At 40.8% G+C, this 18,237-nt stretch overlaps 2 protein-coding genes across 3 annotated transcripts; one reads left to right on the forward strand and one right to left on the reverse strand.

The window, feature by feature from the left end:
- The first annotated feature begins 3,329 nt into the window (after nucleotides 1–3,329).
- LOC134573533 (putative transcription factor ovo-like protein 3) lies at nucleotides 3,330–13,680 on the forward strand. The gene is made up of 4 exons (XM_063433309.1): nucleotides 3,330–3,429; nucleotides 12,390–12,448; nucleotides 13,086–13,248; nucleotides 13,346–13,680. Exons 1-4 carry the CDS (start codon nucleotides 3,330–3,332, stop codon nucleotides 13,666–13,668), a joined length of 645 nt encoding a protein of 214 aa, XP_063289379.1. The 3' UTR covers nucleotides 13,669–13,680.
- A 78-nt stretch (nucleotides 13,681–13,758) lies between these two features.
- POLR2I (RNA polymerase II subunit I) lies at nucleotides 13,759–17,571 on the reverse strand. Of its 2 annotated transcripts, none has more exons than XM_063433310.1 (6): nucleotides 17,462–17,571; nucleotides 16,006–16,060; nucleotides 15,291–15,364; nucleotides 14,960–15,034; nucleotides 14,808–14,859; nucleotides 13,759–13,900 (listed from the first exon to the last, which is right to left on the reverse strand). In XM_063433310.1, exons 1-6 carry the CDS (start codon nucleotides 17,518–17,520, stop codon nucleotides 13,838–13,840), a joined length of 378 nt encoding a protein of 125 aa, XP_063289380.1. In that variant the 5' UTR covers nucleotides 17,521–17,571; the 3' UTR covers nucleotides 13,759–13,837. The 2 variants fall into 2 exon arrangements, with proteins under 2 accessions (XP_063289380.1, XP_063289381.1); XM_063433311.1 differs by lacking the exon at nucleotides 17,462–17,571 and adding an exon at nucleotides 17,132–17,440.
- Nucleotides 17,572–18,237: the final 666 nt, after the last annotated feature.

Here is an 18,237-nt window from a genome sequence, read left to right on the forward strand (position 1 = left end):
GGAGTAAAACAGGCAACAGAAGACCCAGGCAAATCCCCTCAGGTCCACCCCCCTTTATCCCAAAAGGGGCAAAATACAAACAGATAGACAGATATACTGAAGACCCAGGCAAGTCCCCTCAGGTCCACCCCCCTTTATCCCAAAAAGGGGAAAACAAACAAGACAGAACCCCAGGCAAATCCCCTGCAGGTCCACCCCCCCTTTATCTCAAAATGGGGAAACAGGCAAACAATTCAAACACACCCAGGCAACAGATAGACTAAAATGCAGGTAAACAAGTGAGTAACGAGGCACCGGGCAAGATATTACCTGTCTTTGATGTCCTCCCGGGAAGCAGTCACAGACACGTGGACGGGTCAATCAAAGGGGCCGGAACATACCGGTGGCTCTGCAGAAGTCTCTACCGTGTACCTGGAGGTGATCAATCTCCTTTCCTTCCCCCTGGATTCCTCCGTCCACCCTTGTCTTCCTTAGGACGGCTCACCGGCCGGACATAGCCCGATGCCCCACGTTGGGCGCCAAGTTGTTATGGTACTTTTTAGCAGTAAACCAAAATGTTTAAATGTCTATCTGTTCCTGTCCAAATCAATAAAATCAAATTGCGTATATACGCTGAAGTAATTAAGTCTGACACACAAGGTTCAGGTTAAAATAACTTCGAGAAAATGTATTGGCAAGTGATTAAAAAGCGGACGCGCAGGCCCTTTTAAGAGACATTTTACGTCATCATTGATTATTAGAATATCAGCAAATAAACATCATTAATTGGATTAATTGTTAAGTGTCGGGATTAGTGTCCTCCTATCAATATTATTAATTGGCTCAAAAACTAAGTGGTTAGTCCCGTGCCCACCCACCAAGAGGTGGGATTGTTCTGGACACGGGTGGGGACAAGGGGGTCTTGAGCGTCATTTTACACGGTCGGTGATCTCAGGCCTCGTGGCCAGGTGCAAGGTCTCTTATGAATAGAACATTTCATTACTACTGTGTTCTCATGGCCTTCAAATTATACTATGTTGCAAGTTTAAGGAAAAGTCAGCGATTTCTGTGTTAATCATGTCTTTATAGAAAATACAGTCTTTGTCTATTGTATTAGATGTGCTGGGAAATTCTGTCATGTAAGGTACTTTTAAAATGAACAAGTTAGGTTATGAGGACAAAATGGAGGATTGAAGAAGTCAGGTTAGGAGGACAAAATGGAGGATTGTCACAGTATAAAGTTAAAATGGAGTTAGTGCAATTATTGAATACAAGTACAATAAGGATTTTTAAATAATCCCACATCAATATGATATTCAGACCCTCTCTGTCAGACAAGAGAGCCATCTTGGAAGACACTGTACCATGTAGCACATGTGCCTGATCTAGAATGGAGATGCCAAGGCTCGTGTGACCTTTAACTCAGTATCTGCTACATCCCATTTCTTGTTCCATGTGTAATGTTGTTGCTTTTAAGAAACATAAGTAATCATTTCTTTTATACGGACATCCTCAAACATAAATCCCAGTTTAATCTCTTTGGGGAACATACTCCACATTACATATTCTCAAAGATTCATTAGGGTGATTATTGTCTAAACTGGGAAAAGATATTAAAAGAAAAAGAGAAAAAAATAAAGTGAGTGGAAAAGTGGGGATACCTCCCGCTGCAGTGGAGCAAAATAAAAAAGGGAGGGTTCCCCCAACAGAGATCCACTCTCAACCAGGAGTATACTTGACCAAGGGATCCCAGGTCTTATGGAAAGAGGGACGAGGTTTGCAGACCATGGTCGAATGCTTGACCATTAGATAACTGTCAGTAACCTTCTCAATTCGAGGGGTCCATCCCAGAGCCAATCCACAGCAAGAGACCTGTCAGCTGATGAGGTGATTTTATTTAATAGATTTTGAGAGTGGGTCGAGAAACCCTCAATCGGATGGGAAAGTAAAAACAACCAGGGGTTTACATCAAACTGTCTATGAAAGACAGCAGCCACAAAATCCCCACCCTCTCTCCAATAAGAAACCACCCTAGGGCAGGTCCAGTATATGTGTAGTAAGTGCCACGGGCTCCACATAAACGTCAGCATCAGTCTACTGGGGTTTTACCCATACGTAAATGTTGTTCTGGGGTCGGGAACCATCTAAAAAGAACTTAATCTTTATTTAGTAAATAATTTTTCATGCAATAGCAAAATACAGAATAGGTAGAACAATTATATATCACAGTTGAATGTTTGCAAACCAGTTAACAGTGTTTAACATCATCCATCGAGTTTGGAATTTAACATATGTGACTTCCTGGTCAATTCTCCACAATTCTAGGAAAATAAATTCCTATGAACGTATCATGGCACTAAGGACACTAAAAGGTTAACAAACTGGGAATCTCAGCTAACGAGGTTTGTTAATCAAATGATGTTCAAGGGATAAGTCAACGGGGCATTCAAATGAGAGCTGGCCAGCTAATGACAGCCCGTTAATTTGAGGATTATCCTCTTGTAGCATCTGATAGTTCATCTTATGCATTATTCCTTTCAGGACAGGTAACATGTTCACCCCTGCTAAGAGAGGAGGGGGTTTGACATTTGTAGGAATTAAAGGAATTCTAAGAGAAATTAACCGTTCTCCAACGAACAATTCCCTTCCCTTCTTTCTGTCTACAGGATTTGCATGGGGAGGAAGAGCCCGTTCTCTCTGTGTGTTAAAAAGAGCTCAGCTCCACATGCAAAAACCTGGGACATTCAAATTATTTGGAACAAATAAGAGATCCCGTACACTCTCTGCCTTCTCACTGCTGTGATTCACATTGCTCCTCGAGAACAGTGAACTTAGCATTAAAGTCACCTTTCGCCACTATTATTGGGTACCATTCAGTGACCCACTCCTGTCTTCTACTAATCTTTTAGAAGTTCAATTTCAAGTTCTACGAGATTCCACTTTATCGAACAAGGCGGTTCGTTAAAGTTAGCCAATAGTCTTCGGTCGTTAGTTTAATGTTATTTAGTTGATTCAGAATTGTTTCACTGTCAAGAGCAACAAGGATCCAGACTGTTCATTTTAATTAGACAAACCACCAGAGACGTATCTGCTGTGCACAACCTTTTAGACAGAAGCTACTGTGAACTATCATTCACATTTCTTCACCATCACCGCTTCTAAACTGATACTGGCAATCCAAAACTACTCCAGGACATTGTCATAACTTGCACAGACGAGCCGTAGAAAATCTTCCTATGCTGCCTAAAATATACCTCCTTAAAGAATATACCTGATTTAAAAATCCACAGTGCTCTCGCAACATCTGTCAAAAATCATTAACTATCAGGGTAGTTATTCTCCTGAGGACAATGCCTCGTTCATTCTTGGTAAAACGCCGTCACTCCATCATGGGTATCACAGGATGGGGGCACCTTGCGGATGAAGAAAGAGGAGACATGTATATTCCAGGTATGTAGCTGATGCTCTCCTGAAAGGCCCAGAACATTGCTTTATAGAGATTACACTAATGGCAAAGCACATGTTTATCACACATAAATCTCACAGGGTTATTTACTAAGGTGAGAACTGTTGGGAATAAAATCTGAATTTCAAATTTAAGGTCAAAGTAGAAAGTAGCCAAACCAGAAGAATAGATGGCTAGTATAATTTTTCTAGTTCAGCTATTTTGGTCTTAATTTGAAATTTTCTTTGGATTCCCAGCACTTGACATTTTATTGAATAGCTCTCTTAGACATTCTTGAATTGTTTTTACTAACACTAACTGCTCAGGAAAGGGACCTGCCTACTCTAAACAACGGAGAAAGGTAAGGGAGTATTCGTACGCTATGTGTCTGTTCATGAATAGTTATCAGTACTGGTGAGGAGAGGATGTTAACGACACATTAAAGATCACTCATAAGATGTTTCCTAAAATACAGGCGACCATATCACGTTAATCAGTATTAGTAGTATATTAACTGATTAAACAGGGTGGTTGATGCATTGAACGGCCTTCCAGGAGCTGTGGTAAGAGCTCATAATTTAGAATGTATGAACTTTTAACACACGGATGTCCTATATAGGAAATGCACTAACTATAAGGAGGATAGGATCTTTAGAAAAATGCATATATATATGGGATCTTTGGAAAACCTATATTCCAATATTTTCTATAGCTTTTTTTAAATTTGGTAACTTTATGCGAGAAAATTCAATCCTTCTTTGCTTCCCGGGCTCATCTTTCCTTCTAAGTTTCAAAACATCTTTCTCGATAGTTTTATTCCTGTCCATTCTTCTCCAAAAAAAATAGATCTCTTTTATGTATATAAATATACATGTAATATTGAAAAAATATTTAGATTGTCAAAAAATAAAAACTTTAAATAATGAACAAGCCTATTTCTGTAGAGAGATTATATAGAGAGAGAGCATAGAACAGGGGCGCTCCTAGGTTCTGAGCCCAAAAGAAAAGTTGAGGATTCCCTACACGGACACAGAGCTGGGAATATATTAGGATAATCCCGTCTCTTTGCTATGTCCCTTCCTGTCTAAACATTGTGCTCCCCATCCATGTTTTCTTCTATTTCCAGAGTCATTAACCCTTTGAGGACCAAACTTCTGGAATAAAAGGGAATCATGACATGTCACGCATGTCCCCTTATGGGGTTAATCACCCCCACCCCACTTTCCAATACTTGTTTTCTCCTGTTCTCATACTCATTAAATACTAAAAAAAAAAAGTTTCGATTTCCTGTTATCTACCATTCTCAGATTTATTAGACTATCTCCACTATCCAATCTTCATTTCCTGCTGTCCCCTAGATTCATTCTAATACCCAATATTTTAGAACGTCCTTTCTGCTTTCCCCAAATTCATTAGAATACCCCCTATCAATCCTTTGCTTTTCTCTAACCTGAGATTCATTATAGTACCCCCCCCCCCCCATTTCCAGTCCTTGTTTTCGTCTACCCCACCTCCCCCCGATTTATTTGAATATTAACCCGTTTCACCTCTGTGAAATACATTAACATTAGTGGATTCTGTTACAGTCAAATAAGCACAAATCCCATCTATTTATCAAGTCAACTGATTTATCCATTCATAGCTCACTCCATGCATCAGGATTGGTTTTGTCTAAATGTTTTGAATAGCAGCTTCTTCTGTTTACATTGGCATTAATGTGTCAGTCCATCTATTGCTCCCAGCCTCGTTATCTTTTCTTCCTTTCGACTCTGAATAAACACACCTGATACATACGCCAGGTGTGGTCTGCAGGTAGCTATCCTAATGCTGCACAGGTGCAAATCAGAAATCAGCTAGCTAAGCATTGTGGGTGGTGTAGTTCTGCACTGGTAGAAGAACTACATGTTAGCTTCTCTTGACGTACAAAGTAGGACATCTAGATTTTGCTAAATTGAATTGTGAGATGAAAGGGGCTGTGGAATATTATTGGGCAAAATCACAGAAAAGGTGCAATTGGTTGATCAGAATTGAGCTAATTATGTATTTACACACACGCACACGGAATTACGCTGCCTATTTGGTTTTAAATATTAAAATCCTCAATTCTGCAGGAGAATATAGAAAGAGTGATAAACGTTTTGCTCCATATTCTTTTTATTTTATTTTTTTAATTCCCGAGGGGCACAGAATTGAGCTGTGAGACTGCAGGGGGCATGATTGACATACAAAAACCACTTAATTAAGTTAAAGTTGCAGAGGCACAGATAATTGCAATACCAAGAGGATTGAAAATACAGGATTGAAATTTCGCTGCAGCTCCTCCCACTGTGGTTCCAGAGGTGGAAACTAAATAAACGTAGAAAAAACGAGGTCTGCGCTTCCAGTTGGAGTGTGCACCAAGCATTTTATTTATTTAATTAGTTCAATAACTGCTTGGTAGCACATTGGCGCACACTACAACTGGAAACACAAACCTCCTTTTTTTCTGTGTTTATTAAGTTAAAGTTGTTTTGGCGTCCCTTTAAATTTTACATTAACTTTTTTTGAATTTCTGACCAATCTCTCTTTAGTGAACAGCCCTGTATGTGCGACTGTGATGAATCCAGTGACCTAGTTGTTAGAGAGCTCCATAATTCAAGATTTTCCTAGTCTTGACGTCAGAAAATATAGATTTTATTAAAGACAGGAGGCGAGTATTATGCATTAACTTTCTTTACTTAACTCCAGCAGCAAAGACATTTTTTCAATAAAGTTTAGTGAATAAAAAAGGTAAAACAACAGAGTAACTGAAATGGAACGTTGGTAGCCAATCAGCATCCAGCATAGTCCATATAGTGAATGATCCCCCAATATTCTCCCTCTTTCGAGCTGCGAATGTAGAAGAAGTGTCTAGTAGAGTAACTCCAAGGATAGAATGATGAAACTCCAAACAGGATTAAGCTGAAATATAAATAACAGGGTGGGTTAATGGGAGGGATAATACTCGCCTCCTGTCTTTAATAAAATCTATATTTTCTGACGTCAAGACTAGGAAAATCTTGAATTTTATAACAAGACAGGAGGCTCGTATTATGCTTGTTCAAAGCTATGTAGTCATAATATAACATACATCAGAAGTTATTACAATATTATTTTTGAAACATGCTGGCTAGGTCTAAAATAAAACTGTTTAAATGTAGATTCTGATAAAGAGCCTCCTGCTTGAAACACTTTAGTAGTTATAGCTCCTCTTGATGAGTGAGCTCCAAACATTGAAATATTAATACCTGCCATAGACATGGTTTGTCGTACCCATCTAGCTAAAGATGTAGAGGAGACAGGTAGAAAAGGTTTACGAAAGGAGATTAGTAATTGTGAGAAATTAGAATTTCGAATTAAAGAGGTTTTAAACTCATATGTTTGAAGACAACTGACAACACATAGAAGAGGATGGTCAGAAAATGAAGGATAGAATACAGTACGGAGATTAGTTTTGGTACGTCTAACAATAGAAAATTTAACACCATCAGGAGTATATTGTCTATTATTTAAGTCTAAAGCCTTAACGTCAGAAATTCTTTTGAAAGAGATGAGACATAGTAAAGTGGTAAGCTTAAACGAAAGCAATTTTAAGGATAATGAATCATTGGCCCCCCATAATTCTATCAACTGGAGTACCAGGGTAACATCCCAGGTGGAATTATATTTAGGGCATGGTGGACGTTTAAATCTGATACCCTTCATAAGTCTGCAGACTAGAGGATGTTTACCCACAGGGAAAAATTCAATAGGGTCGTGATTCGCTGAGATAGTGGATCTATAGACATTAATGGTGCGATAAGCTTTCCCTGAGTCAAAAGAGGCTGACAAAAAATTTAGAATGTTTGCTAAATCTGAATGTATGGGATCCACTGCCCGTTCCATGCACCAATTAAGCCAAATTTTCCAGGCTGATCTGTAATTTGCACGGGTTCCCGGTGCCCATGCTTCTGAGAGAATGTTTTTAGTAGTGTTTGAAAATTCACTATGAGATTCGAGTGACCCGAAATAAGGGATGCAATCAGGGGTAGTTGGCCCGACAGTACTAGAGGATGAAAATTTCCCTCTGGGTCGCGAAGAGAATCCCGACGCATCTGTATGAGTCGAGGGTAGTCTATCAGCATGCTGAGAAGCTGAGGGAACCATGGTTGTGATGGCCAGATAGGGGTTATAATCACTAAGGTCGAATTCTGAGACCATGCTTTCAGAAGTACCCGGGATATCATCGTAAACGGGGGGAAAGCCTAATTGACCCCTTCCTTCCAACATTGGAGGAAAGCATCTTGATCTACTGCTTCTGGATCCGACCGCCAACTGAAAAATGTTTCCAATTGGCGATTGAGCCGCGATGCAAAGAGTTCGTATTGAAATGGACCCCACAGAGCAAGTATTCGTTGGAAGATGTTGGGATCCAACATCCAGTCGCTGTAATCCACTAGAAAGCGGGAATTCCAATCTGCTACTGTATTGGAAAGGCCGAGAAGGTATTCTGCTCGTAACGTTATGTTTCGATCGAGGCAAAAATGCCATAATTCTTTGGCAATGTCGGCCAGTTGCTTGGATTTTGTACCTCCTAAGCGATTTATATATTGGACTGCTGATATGTTGTCCATCTTGAGAAGGATACAACAATGGGATTTGTGTTTCGCAAAACTGCGTAGAGCGAAAAACCCTGCCATGAGTTCCAGGCAGTTTATATGCATATTCGTCTCTTCTAGAGACCATTTGCCTCCTGTGGAATTGCCTCCACAATGAGCTCCCCAGCCTAAACGACTTGCATCGGATTCTATAGTTAGGTCTGGGAACGATGTGAAAATGGCTTTCCCGTTCCAAATTTGAACGTGATCTAACCACCAGGAAAGTTCTATTCTTGTCTCTGAAGTTAGAGAAATCTCGTCTGAATAAAGGAGACCATTGTTTAGATGTTCTCTTTTCAATCTTTGAAGAGCCCGATAGTGAAGGGGGGCTGGAAAGACAGCCTGGATCGAGGCTGATAAAAGTCCAACAATCCTTGCTAACGACCTGATGGAAATTAATTCCTTCTTTAGAACTGACCTGATCTCTTTCCGAATTGTTTTCAACTTCCGTGATGGAAGGCTGAGAGTGGCTAAATTAGAATTTACTAGAAATCCTAAAAATTCTATCTCCTGAGAGGGAGTTAAAATCGATTTTTCGTAATTTATTACAAAGCCAAGGCTTGTTAACAGATTCAATGTCCATTGAGAATGTAGTTGAAGAGTTTGCACACTCTGTGACATAATCAGTATGTCGTCTAGATATATTATCATTCTTATTCCCCTGCTTCGAAGTAGGGATATTACTGGTTTCAGTAATTTGGTGAAACACCAAGGTGCCGAGGATAAACCAAATGGCAATGATTTGAATTGTCATTTCTTCCCTTGCCAAGGGAATTGTAAATATTTCTGACATGAATGGTGGATAGGTACCGTAAGGTATGCATCCTTCAAATCTATTTTGATCAACCAGTCGTTGAACATCAACAGGTCTTTGAGGTAATAAATTCCCTCCATTTTGAAATGGTGGTATCTGACAAAATTGTTCAAGTATTTCAAGTTTATGACTGGTCTGTGACCAGAATCTTTCTTTTTCACCAAGAATAAATTGCGTATGAAGCCTGGGCTGTTCATGGGCACATGTATGATGGCATTTTTTGAATATAAATTTAATATTTCTTGATGCACCAGGGCCTGGTCTTGGGTCGAAAATTTTATCGGCAAAGGTATGTTTCTTTGGATGGGGAATGATATAAAATCTATTTTGTTACCTAGAACCGTGTCTAGTATCCAAGAGTCGTTTGTAACCTGACTCCAGACATGGAAAAAACGAGTGAGTCTGCCCCCTAACCTTACTGGGAAAGAACGGGGATTTGTCATACTCACCAGATGAAGATCTGAAGCGAGACATTCCTCGATGGCCTCTTGATCTCCAAGGTCTGCCACGTAGTGGAAAGAAAGGAGTTGATTGTTGGGTGTCATATGAGGATCTGGTGGGTTGAAAAGTGTTCCTTGGAACCTGTCTATGCTGAAAGGAACGTCTGGAAGAACGGTTCCTTCCTCTTCCAGCCCTTCCGAAAACCTTAGGGTTTAAAGCTTTTTTCAGGGATGACTGAGCCTTATCAAGGGAACTAAATAGATTGACATATTTATTAATGTCTTTAATAAAGGATTCTCCGAATAGGACCAGGCTGGACCAGGTTCGGAAGTAGCTAAATTTGACAGTTGAGGGTCAATTTTCATTAAAATAGACCTGCGACGTTCGCTGGTGAGCAATGCATTAACATTCCCCAAAAGACATATAATGCGCTGGGTCCAGCCTCTCAAAGTATCAATGCTGGGAGGATTCCCAGAAGCTGCCGCATATTCCAAAGTTTCAAACATTTTAGTCACAGGACCAGAAATGTCCATTAATTTATCTTGACAAGATTTCAGTGATCTGAATTTATGATTTTGATAAAAATTGTACAATAGTAGGATCTAGATCAGGGGTCTGTGCGACTTTCTTTGATAAGGTCGGTCTAGGGCATTCAGCCCTTAGTTTATTTCTAGTTGCTTGCTCAAGGGGTTTCCTTAACCAGTGTTCAAGATATTTGGCTACATGAGCCATAGGGACCCATTCGGCTGACCTGGGGTGTTTAATATGGTCTGGGTCAAATAATGGTTTACCATTAAAATCCAAAATAATGTTTTCATCGTCAGATTTAGAAATAAGCTCAGGTTTCTCTGAGATATATGAATAAATTGAAGCAGAATCAGAGTCAGATTTTTCATCCTCTGAGATTGAAGATGATTCACTATCTGAGGAGGTTTTATAGGAATCAGGTTTGTTCCTGTGAATGGCCTTCCGAGCCCGTTTAACTTCCTCACGAGCAGAGGGTCTTTTGAGTGATTGATTACACTCTTCAGTTTTGCGTGAAGTACGCATTGTATTCTTGTCTTGGTCCTTCCCTCTCTTAATTTGCTTAGAGCCATTAGGGGATTCTGCAGGACCGTCAAAGCAATGTTTGCGTTTCTGGGTGGCCTTCCCAGACCTCCTAAAACCTTGAGCTAGGTTTCGTTCAGACTCCACAGATGACCAGAATTGGTCTGAAGGAGTATTAATTAAATGAGTCTTCTCACTGGGTTTTGAGTTATTTATGGCTTGAGCCACAGACTTTGCAATTGCCTCCTGCATAGAGGACATTGCAGTATAAATAGCAGAGGAAACTGACTTTTGAACGGATAAATCCACCATATTATGTAAAAAATCCTCAGTGAGGATTTCACAGTCATGAGAAACACCAGGTTTTGTTGATTCAATGTGTCTGATCTCCTTAGAGTTCATAATTTCTAAATTGCAACAAATAGTAATTGTATCTACTATTCGTAGAATAGTTAAATAATAAATAAATGTTGACAATAATGAGGGGAAATACTGACAGGAATTCAAATAGTTCAAATTATAATATTAAAGGACCACTCTAGTGCCAGGAAAGCATACTCGTTTTCCTGGCACTAGAGTGCCCTGAGGGTGCCCCACCCTCAGGGACCCCCTCCCGCCCGGCTCTGGAAAGGGGAAAGGGGTAAAAACCTACCTTTTTCCAGCGCTGGGCGGAGAGATCTCCTCCTCCGATCCTCCCCGTCGGCTGAATGCGCACGCGCGGCAAGAGCTGCGCGCGCATTCAGCCGGTCACATAGGAAAGCATTCACAAAGCTTTCCTATGGACGCTGGCGTGCTCTCACTGTGAAAATCACAGTGAGAAGCACGCAAGCGCCTCTAGCGGCTGTCAATGAGACAGCCACTAGAGGACATAGGGGGAAGGCTTAACCCATTCATAAACATAGCAGTTTCTCTGAAACTGCTATGTTTCTGAAAAAATGGGTTAACCCTAGAAGGACCTGGCACCCAGACCACTTCATTAAGCTGAAGTGGTCTGGGTGCCTAGAGTGGTCCTTTAATTACCATTATAGAGTAACAAGTTGTGAGGAAAATGCTGTCCTGAGGTAAAGTGGGCGGTAAAGTTAGCTGAGGACCAACTAACTGGTATTCCCGCCCATAAAACATCACCAATGTGTAAGGGACTAACTGACAGAAAACGCGCGTGCAGCGGTTCGTGTAAAAACTGCCGAAATGACTGAACAGTGAATCGACCGTTCGTATACAAAAAAATAAAGTACATACGAAAGTAAATGGGTGTAATTCGTGTGAAAACTAACGAACACGATTGATAGAAAATACTGACCTAACAGTTTAACCCCTTAAGGACACATGACATGTGTGACACGTCAAGATTCCCTTTTATTCCAGAAGTTTGGTCCTTAAGGGGTTAAAGACAAAAACTACCGAACGCGGACGAACCGCGATTTATTACCAGACAGAATTCATGAACGACAGTGTACCAAATATAAAAATATATGTTTAAAAAACTATAAGAAACATAGAATTACTTCAGAAAAGCATATATTCCAATGAATACATACATATGTCAAACATATAATCAAACTAGAAGGTATGTTTAGAAAACAGTAGCATAAGTGAATATATATGATACTTATCTCTACTGGAGCAGCAAAGAAAGAGGGAGAATATTGGGGGATCATTCACTATATGGACTATGCTGGATGCTGATTGGCTACCAACGTTCCATTTCAGTTATTCACTAAACTTTATTGAAAAAATGTCTTTGCTGCTGGAGTTAAGTAAAGAAAGTTAATGCATAATACTCGCCTCCTGTCTTGTTATAAAATAAACGATTATCTTCATTAATGCTCAGACGGATCAATGTCACATTTGGACCCTGAAACGACCAGCCGGGGCAATGCCTTATACCAGTGTAAAACCCTTGAATTGCTGGCAGTGTGGGTGCTAACAATAGGGGTTTTAATTTATCTATATTTATAATCGTTTTTAAAGCAGAATCTTGTTATTGCACTCATCTCTCTTATTTCAGACTCTGTGTTTTGGACACACTCCTCAGATCATGGAACACCCACACCACATGTGCATGAGGTATGTGTACAGGGGATCAGATTGCGTTGTACGGACAGGTGCAGAGATTTTCCATATTAAGTTTTGGTCAAAGTACTTAAACCAGTGATACGTTAGTACTCCAGCAAAGTCACTACGTCACGGGAGATGTAATTCAATAACCGGACACCTACCAGTGCATTAAAAGGAACAGTACACACCTCTAAAGCACAAAACTTTGGTTATGTGGCTTTAGGGATTAACAAAGTGCTCAGTTTATAAAAGTAACAATTCCATCATCAGGAACAAGTGACGTTTCCCATTCAGGAGTATACGTTTCAATGTTTTCAATTATCAGCAAAACTGGCTGATTGCAGCAATTACAGTATATGTACCCTGCCTCCCGATGTTTCTTCGTAAGAAGTGTAGGATTGGGCAGGAGTTCATCAGTGGAGATGATCTCCTAGAGGTTGAGCACGGTTTATGTAAGACCCTCTTCCCCTGAATTGCAATTGAGTTAACTCTTTATTTTACATTAACAGGGGGAGTCTAAATCCATGTCACATAACGCACTTAAGCATTATAAAGTTGTTGTTTTTTTTTTGATCATGCTATAGCATTCCTTTAAATAATTATCTCCAATTTTTTTCATCACTGATGATCTCTTACATTCACTTAGGGTCGGTTCGCTTGTCGTGCATGTCGCAAATCTTTCCCTCTTCAGCGCATGTTAACACGTCACCTCAAGTGTCACAGTACCCAGAAGAGGCACAGGTGTCCCTGCTGTGCAAAAGGATTTAATGACACGTTCGATCTCAAGCGGCATATGAGAACTCACACAGGTAGAGCAGCAGCACGGGTGGGAGAAAATTGATTATTTTAATTGACCATCTTGCGTGGCTCACAATATTTACTTTAACATTTTTTTATCCCTTACAGGAATCCGTCCATACAAATGTCCAGTTTGTGACAAGTCTTTTACCCAGCGTTGCTCCTTGGAAAGCCATCTACGCAAGATCCATGGAGTAGTACAGAGTTACGCGTACCGCCAGCGCCGTTCCAAAATCTATGTGTGTGAAGAATGTGGCTTCACGTCTCCAAGTGCGGACACCTACACCCTGCATGTCATCGAGGTCCATCCTAGCAGTCCTGTGCTATCCAAGCATCTAAGAAAACGGGGGGCTGGAGTTCTGAGGGGAGAAATGGGGGTCTTACTACACCCTACACCTCGTTATGCCTCAACTACTATTCACTCCAGGTGACGCAGGTTACTGCCCCAGAGACCCTGTGCAGAATGATGCAGACCTAAAAGGACTTTAATCTTGTACAATAAATGAAAACCACTTTTAGCATTTAAATAAAAAAAATATTTATTCAAAAGACAGACAGTATAAAATTTCTAAGAACACATTGGATGACTCCGCAAAAAACTCATTCTGTCCAGCGATGGCCACAGTGAGGCGCTGTACAAACATAATACAATCTCATGGCATCCTAAAACGAGAGCAAAAAAAATAAAAATAAAGATATTACTGGAAAAAAAATAATACATTCATACATGGCTACTTATAATGCTATGATAATGTCCACAAATACCAGTGGAGGCTAAAATAAATTATCTGGTAAGCACCATGAGAATTATTTTAATGTATTTTTTATCCTAAAGGGTTAGTACCACAGCCACTTCAGTGATTTGAAGTGGTCCTGGTGCTTTGTGTTTGAATGTGCAGTGATTCACACGGATATATTATATATTGCTGCTAGATGTGTAACTCCACCGCCGGCAGCGTCATTGGTATGTCATTAGCCAGCCTGGAACAAAAATGCATATTTCTTTGTCCAGAAGTTCATTCATTGGTTCAGAGTGATCAGCTGACGTAAGTTCATTCATTGGTTCAGAGTGATCAGCTGACGTAAGTTAATTCATTGGTTCAGAGTGATCAGCTGACGTGTTCTGCTAACGCATGAGCTCAGCATTTAGCTTCTGTAGAAGAACTGTAGCTTCTGTAGAAGCTGGTCATCAGCCAGGCCTGGAGAATTGGCGCCCGGTGTCAAACGGTTGATAAATGGCTTGCCTCATTACTGGGGAATGGTGCTTGGGTATTGCTCACATCATAACCTTTAAATGCACCTAACAATAAGGTGCTCTAAATATTTATTTCTTAAAGGGACACTATAGTCACCAAAACCACTTTAGATTAATGAAGCACTTTCGGTGTATACAGCATGCCCCTGCAGTCTCACTGCTCAATTCTGTGCCATGTAAGACTATAACAATGTATAATCATTTAGATGCCAACCTATCAAACAACGCTTTACTGGAGGATATTTCCTAGGAAAAGGAAAGAATCTGTAAATTGTGTAAATAGAAAAAAGAGCACTTGGCGGTTCGGGATCTTACCTCAGCACGTGCGCTGTGAGACTGGAAGAATACGGCTTCTTTGTGTCCACACCTATTGGCCAGAGAAAAGGTTTATTAGCAAACTAGACTAGATTGGATAGCTTGGTTACGCAGAATAGAACGCCAGGTTGTGCATTTTCAGGGTAACTTACTTGGAACAAGGATGGTCTTCTGTACGTGGTAGTGTAGGATCCTGAGACACATCAGCGATGATCTGAGTCAGTTCACTATGGCAAGACAGAGTTAATAAACCCACAGTTCAGAGAAAAAGAATTCCCCATCATCCACTGAAGTGGGGTCACAATATGCACAATAAAATGCAACACTAATTACAGGTAGAACTAGAAACAATGGCAAGCCAGTAAGGTATAAATTGTACTGGTGGTTCATGACTAGATTTCAGCAGAATCCATAATATACACACTTTTCTTATGCGATAAAATCTATATCCATTTCTATTAAACACACACTATCACTACTTACTCCACTTCATGTGTAATCTTATTGACGTATATGCAGCTGTTGTCTGCCTCCTGCTGGTAATCACAATTCCGGCACTGCAAATAAAACAAACAATATATTAATATAGCCCAAACAGTCCTATTCGCATTCCAGTGGAATTTGACTTTGGCGCTTTGCAAATTCAATGGCTTTGTGAGTAGAACCTTCAGGGAAAACCAGATTTTTAAGGCAGACTGTACAAGCCAGATACATTGGATGGAAAAGAAGACTATTTAGTAGACTTGTGCACGAATGTGTTTCAGCCGGTGCAATCAAATCACGTTTTTTTTGGGTTTTTTTAATGTACCCCAGTCCAAAATTAACTGTGCAAATTGGTTCATTCGGGAGTAGATTAAAAGGTATACTCAACTAGTTAGTTTTTTAGAACTGCAATTCCCATCATGTTTAGTGTTCCTTAAGGCTGCAGAGAATAATAAAAAAAATTCAATCCATAAACACGTGAAGCACCAGAGTTAGCAAGAATTTTCATGAACAGTACTTTTAATGTGCAAAACCACTGGGGAAGACTCAACATTCCCTGTGAGTCATTGCTGGGATATCAAGGTGGCAGCCCTCCTTCTGTTTTCGAACAACTCCCACTTGCTTCACAAGTCTAATGTGTGGCCTGTATACACACTATGAAATATCAACCAGAATGGAAATGCGGAGTAATAAAAAAAAAACAAGACTATCTTACGGCATAGAGGAGGATTCTGTTCTCTTTGTCTTCCTTGGGATACAACATGTTGTTACTGCAAAACAGAAAGAAACAATGCACCATTTTATTAATTTAATACAAATTCACTGCATCAATAATATTCCATATTACAGTTCTCAGCCACAGCTTTTTTTTCCCCTCTCTCTCTTATGTGATGGGGAGGTGGAGATATGAAAAGTTTTAGGTGGAGGTTTAAATCATCTGATTTCTGAAACCAGGGCTGATCGTGGGCAGATGCATGGGTTTCCCGTGTCCAGGCATCAGGTCATGGGAGGCGCCGCGACGAGTGAGTCGATGGCCTTTAACAGGGGCACAGGAGGTGGCAAAGAGGGCGCCTTAATGCCCCCCGGAGTGGTGCTTATTCAGTAAGGCAGAGTAGGCACCTGCTTTTCCCACACTGCAGTTGCCTACTCTGCAGAAATTTACCAGGCCGGGGAGAGAGGAAGCTGCAGGCATGTGGTGGCGAGAGAGCGCTCTCTGCACTGAATGCTGTCTGCTCCTCCCTTGCGTGCCCTGTGTGGTGATATGAATATGATGTAAATCCGGCACATCATCACTAATCAGCATGCGTGAGGGAGCAGGAAGGGAGACCTCCAGGGAGAAGATTCCCACTGGACCCCAGGGAAGGGAGAGGAACCACACCAGCTATCCCAAAGGTAGGGAGGCTGGATCAAAAAATAAATCAACAAGAAATAAAATCAATTTGTTAGTGTATCTGTCAGTGCGCGTGTGTTTCAAATAAGTGAGAGTGTGTGTCTGTCATGGGGAGTGTGTGTTTCTCAGTGAGAGTGTGTGTCTCTTAGCGAGAGTGTGTTTGTCAGTGACTGTGTTTCAAAACGTTGAGATTGTGCGTCTGTCATTGAGAGTGTGTGATTGTCAGTGACTGTTTCAAAATGGTGAGATTGTGCGTCTGTCAGTGTGTGTGTGTGTGTGTATAACTGTCAGGGAGTGTGTGTTAGGGGGTGTGTCTGATTACAAAAAAAGGGGTGGGGATTGCAACGTACCTCACAAGATTATTGTCATTACTCTAACAAAATGTTTTAGGGAGATCGCATTAATAAATATTATTAGCTTTCAGTAAAAGGACCACATACACAGTACGTACCCAGTCTTGATAACTCAGGAGACTCGCCCAAGGTAAGTGAATGTTCTGAATAAATTAAAGTACTTTATAGATGGAATAAAACTCAATAATCTGGGGTCCTTACAGCATCAGGAGAGGGCAAAGGCAAGACTTCAAACTGCTATAGGACTACAATTCCCATAATGCCTCTCCAGACTAACAGTGACTAACAGTCACAATGTACACAGGCTGATACAGAGTGCAGGATAATTAAAGGGACTACATTTCCCAGAATCCTAAGCCAGGTATATTATAACCCATGGAGAGAGAGGCAATATTAACCCTTCCCTGTGTGTGTGACTCCCTCCTCACCATTCCTGACAGAAGCGAATCCCCACAAACCCCGGCTCATAAGACCCGTCCGCCTCCATGTTGGTCTCCTCTCTCAGAGCTGGAAGTAACCACAAACCCAGGGCCAGCAGTGATGACGTCAGGGTTCACCAAACACGCCCCCTTTCGGCGTAGAGCTCTAAACACCCGAGATAACCGGAGCCCTGATGTCTGTGAAAGCACATACTAGTAAATTGTGTAAAATAAAACGTCACCAACTGCAGATGCATCGCACAAGGCGTTACTTTACGTTAACTGCACTGAGATATGTGACTTTTTGTGATGTGGTTAGTAGTAAGAGATGTGGCTCTGGTGATTAGAACTCTGCGTCAGGCGCGCTAGCTCTATTTACGCGAGGGATCTGGACATTCTGCGGAGTTACGTCACGTACGCCAAGCCGACCAGCGCTTTTCTGAAGTCTTCCGGGCAGCTGGGCGCCGCCATTTTGTTGGTGGGCAATAATGCATACATTAGCTCAGTACGTACACAGTATGGACGTATGCCATGCCTCCAAGAAAACATGGCGGCTCTGATGACTTTATACCATTACTCACATCTGGGACAGAGTCAAATACAATAAACTGTTATATGGCTCTAACACTGTCTTCCATTTTCAATAGGTATATAGCAGAGTAAGCAATTGACAAAGTAAACGGAGATATGCGATGAATGAAGGATGGTGAAGATATATATATATATATAATATATATATATATATATTGGATGATCAGTCTCTATTCTGTACATTAATTTTGTGT

Source organism: Pelobates fuscus, chromosome 9, assembly GCF_036172605.1.
Source record: "Pelobates fuscus isolate aPelFus1 chromosome 9, aPelFus1.pri, whole genome shotgun sequence".
In the NCBI taxonomy this organism is placed as follows: domain Eukaryota; kingdom Metazoa; phylum Chordata; class Amphibia; order Anura; family Pelobatidae; genus Pelobates; species Pelobates fuscus.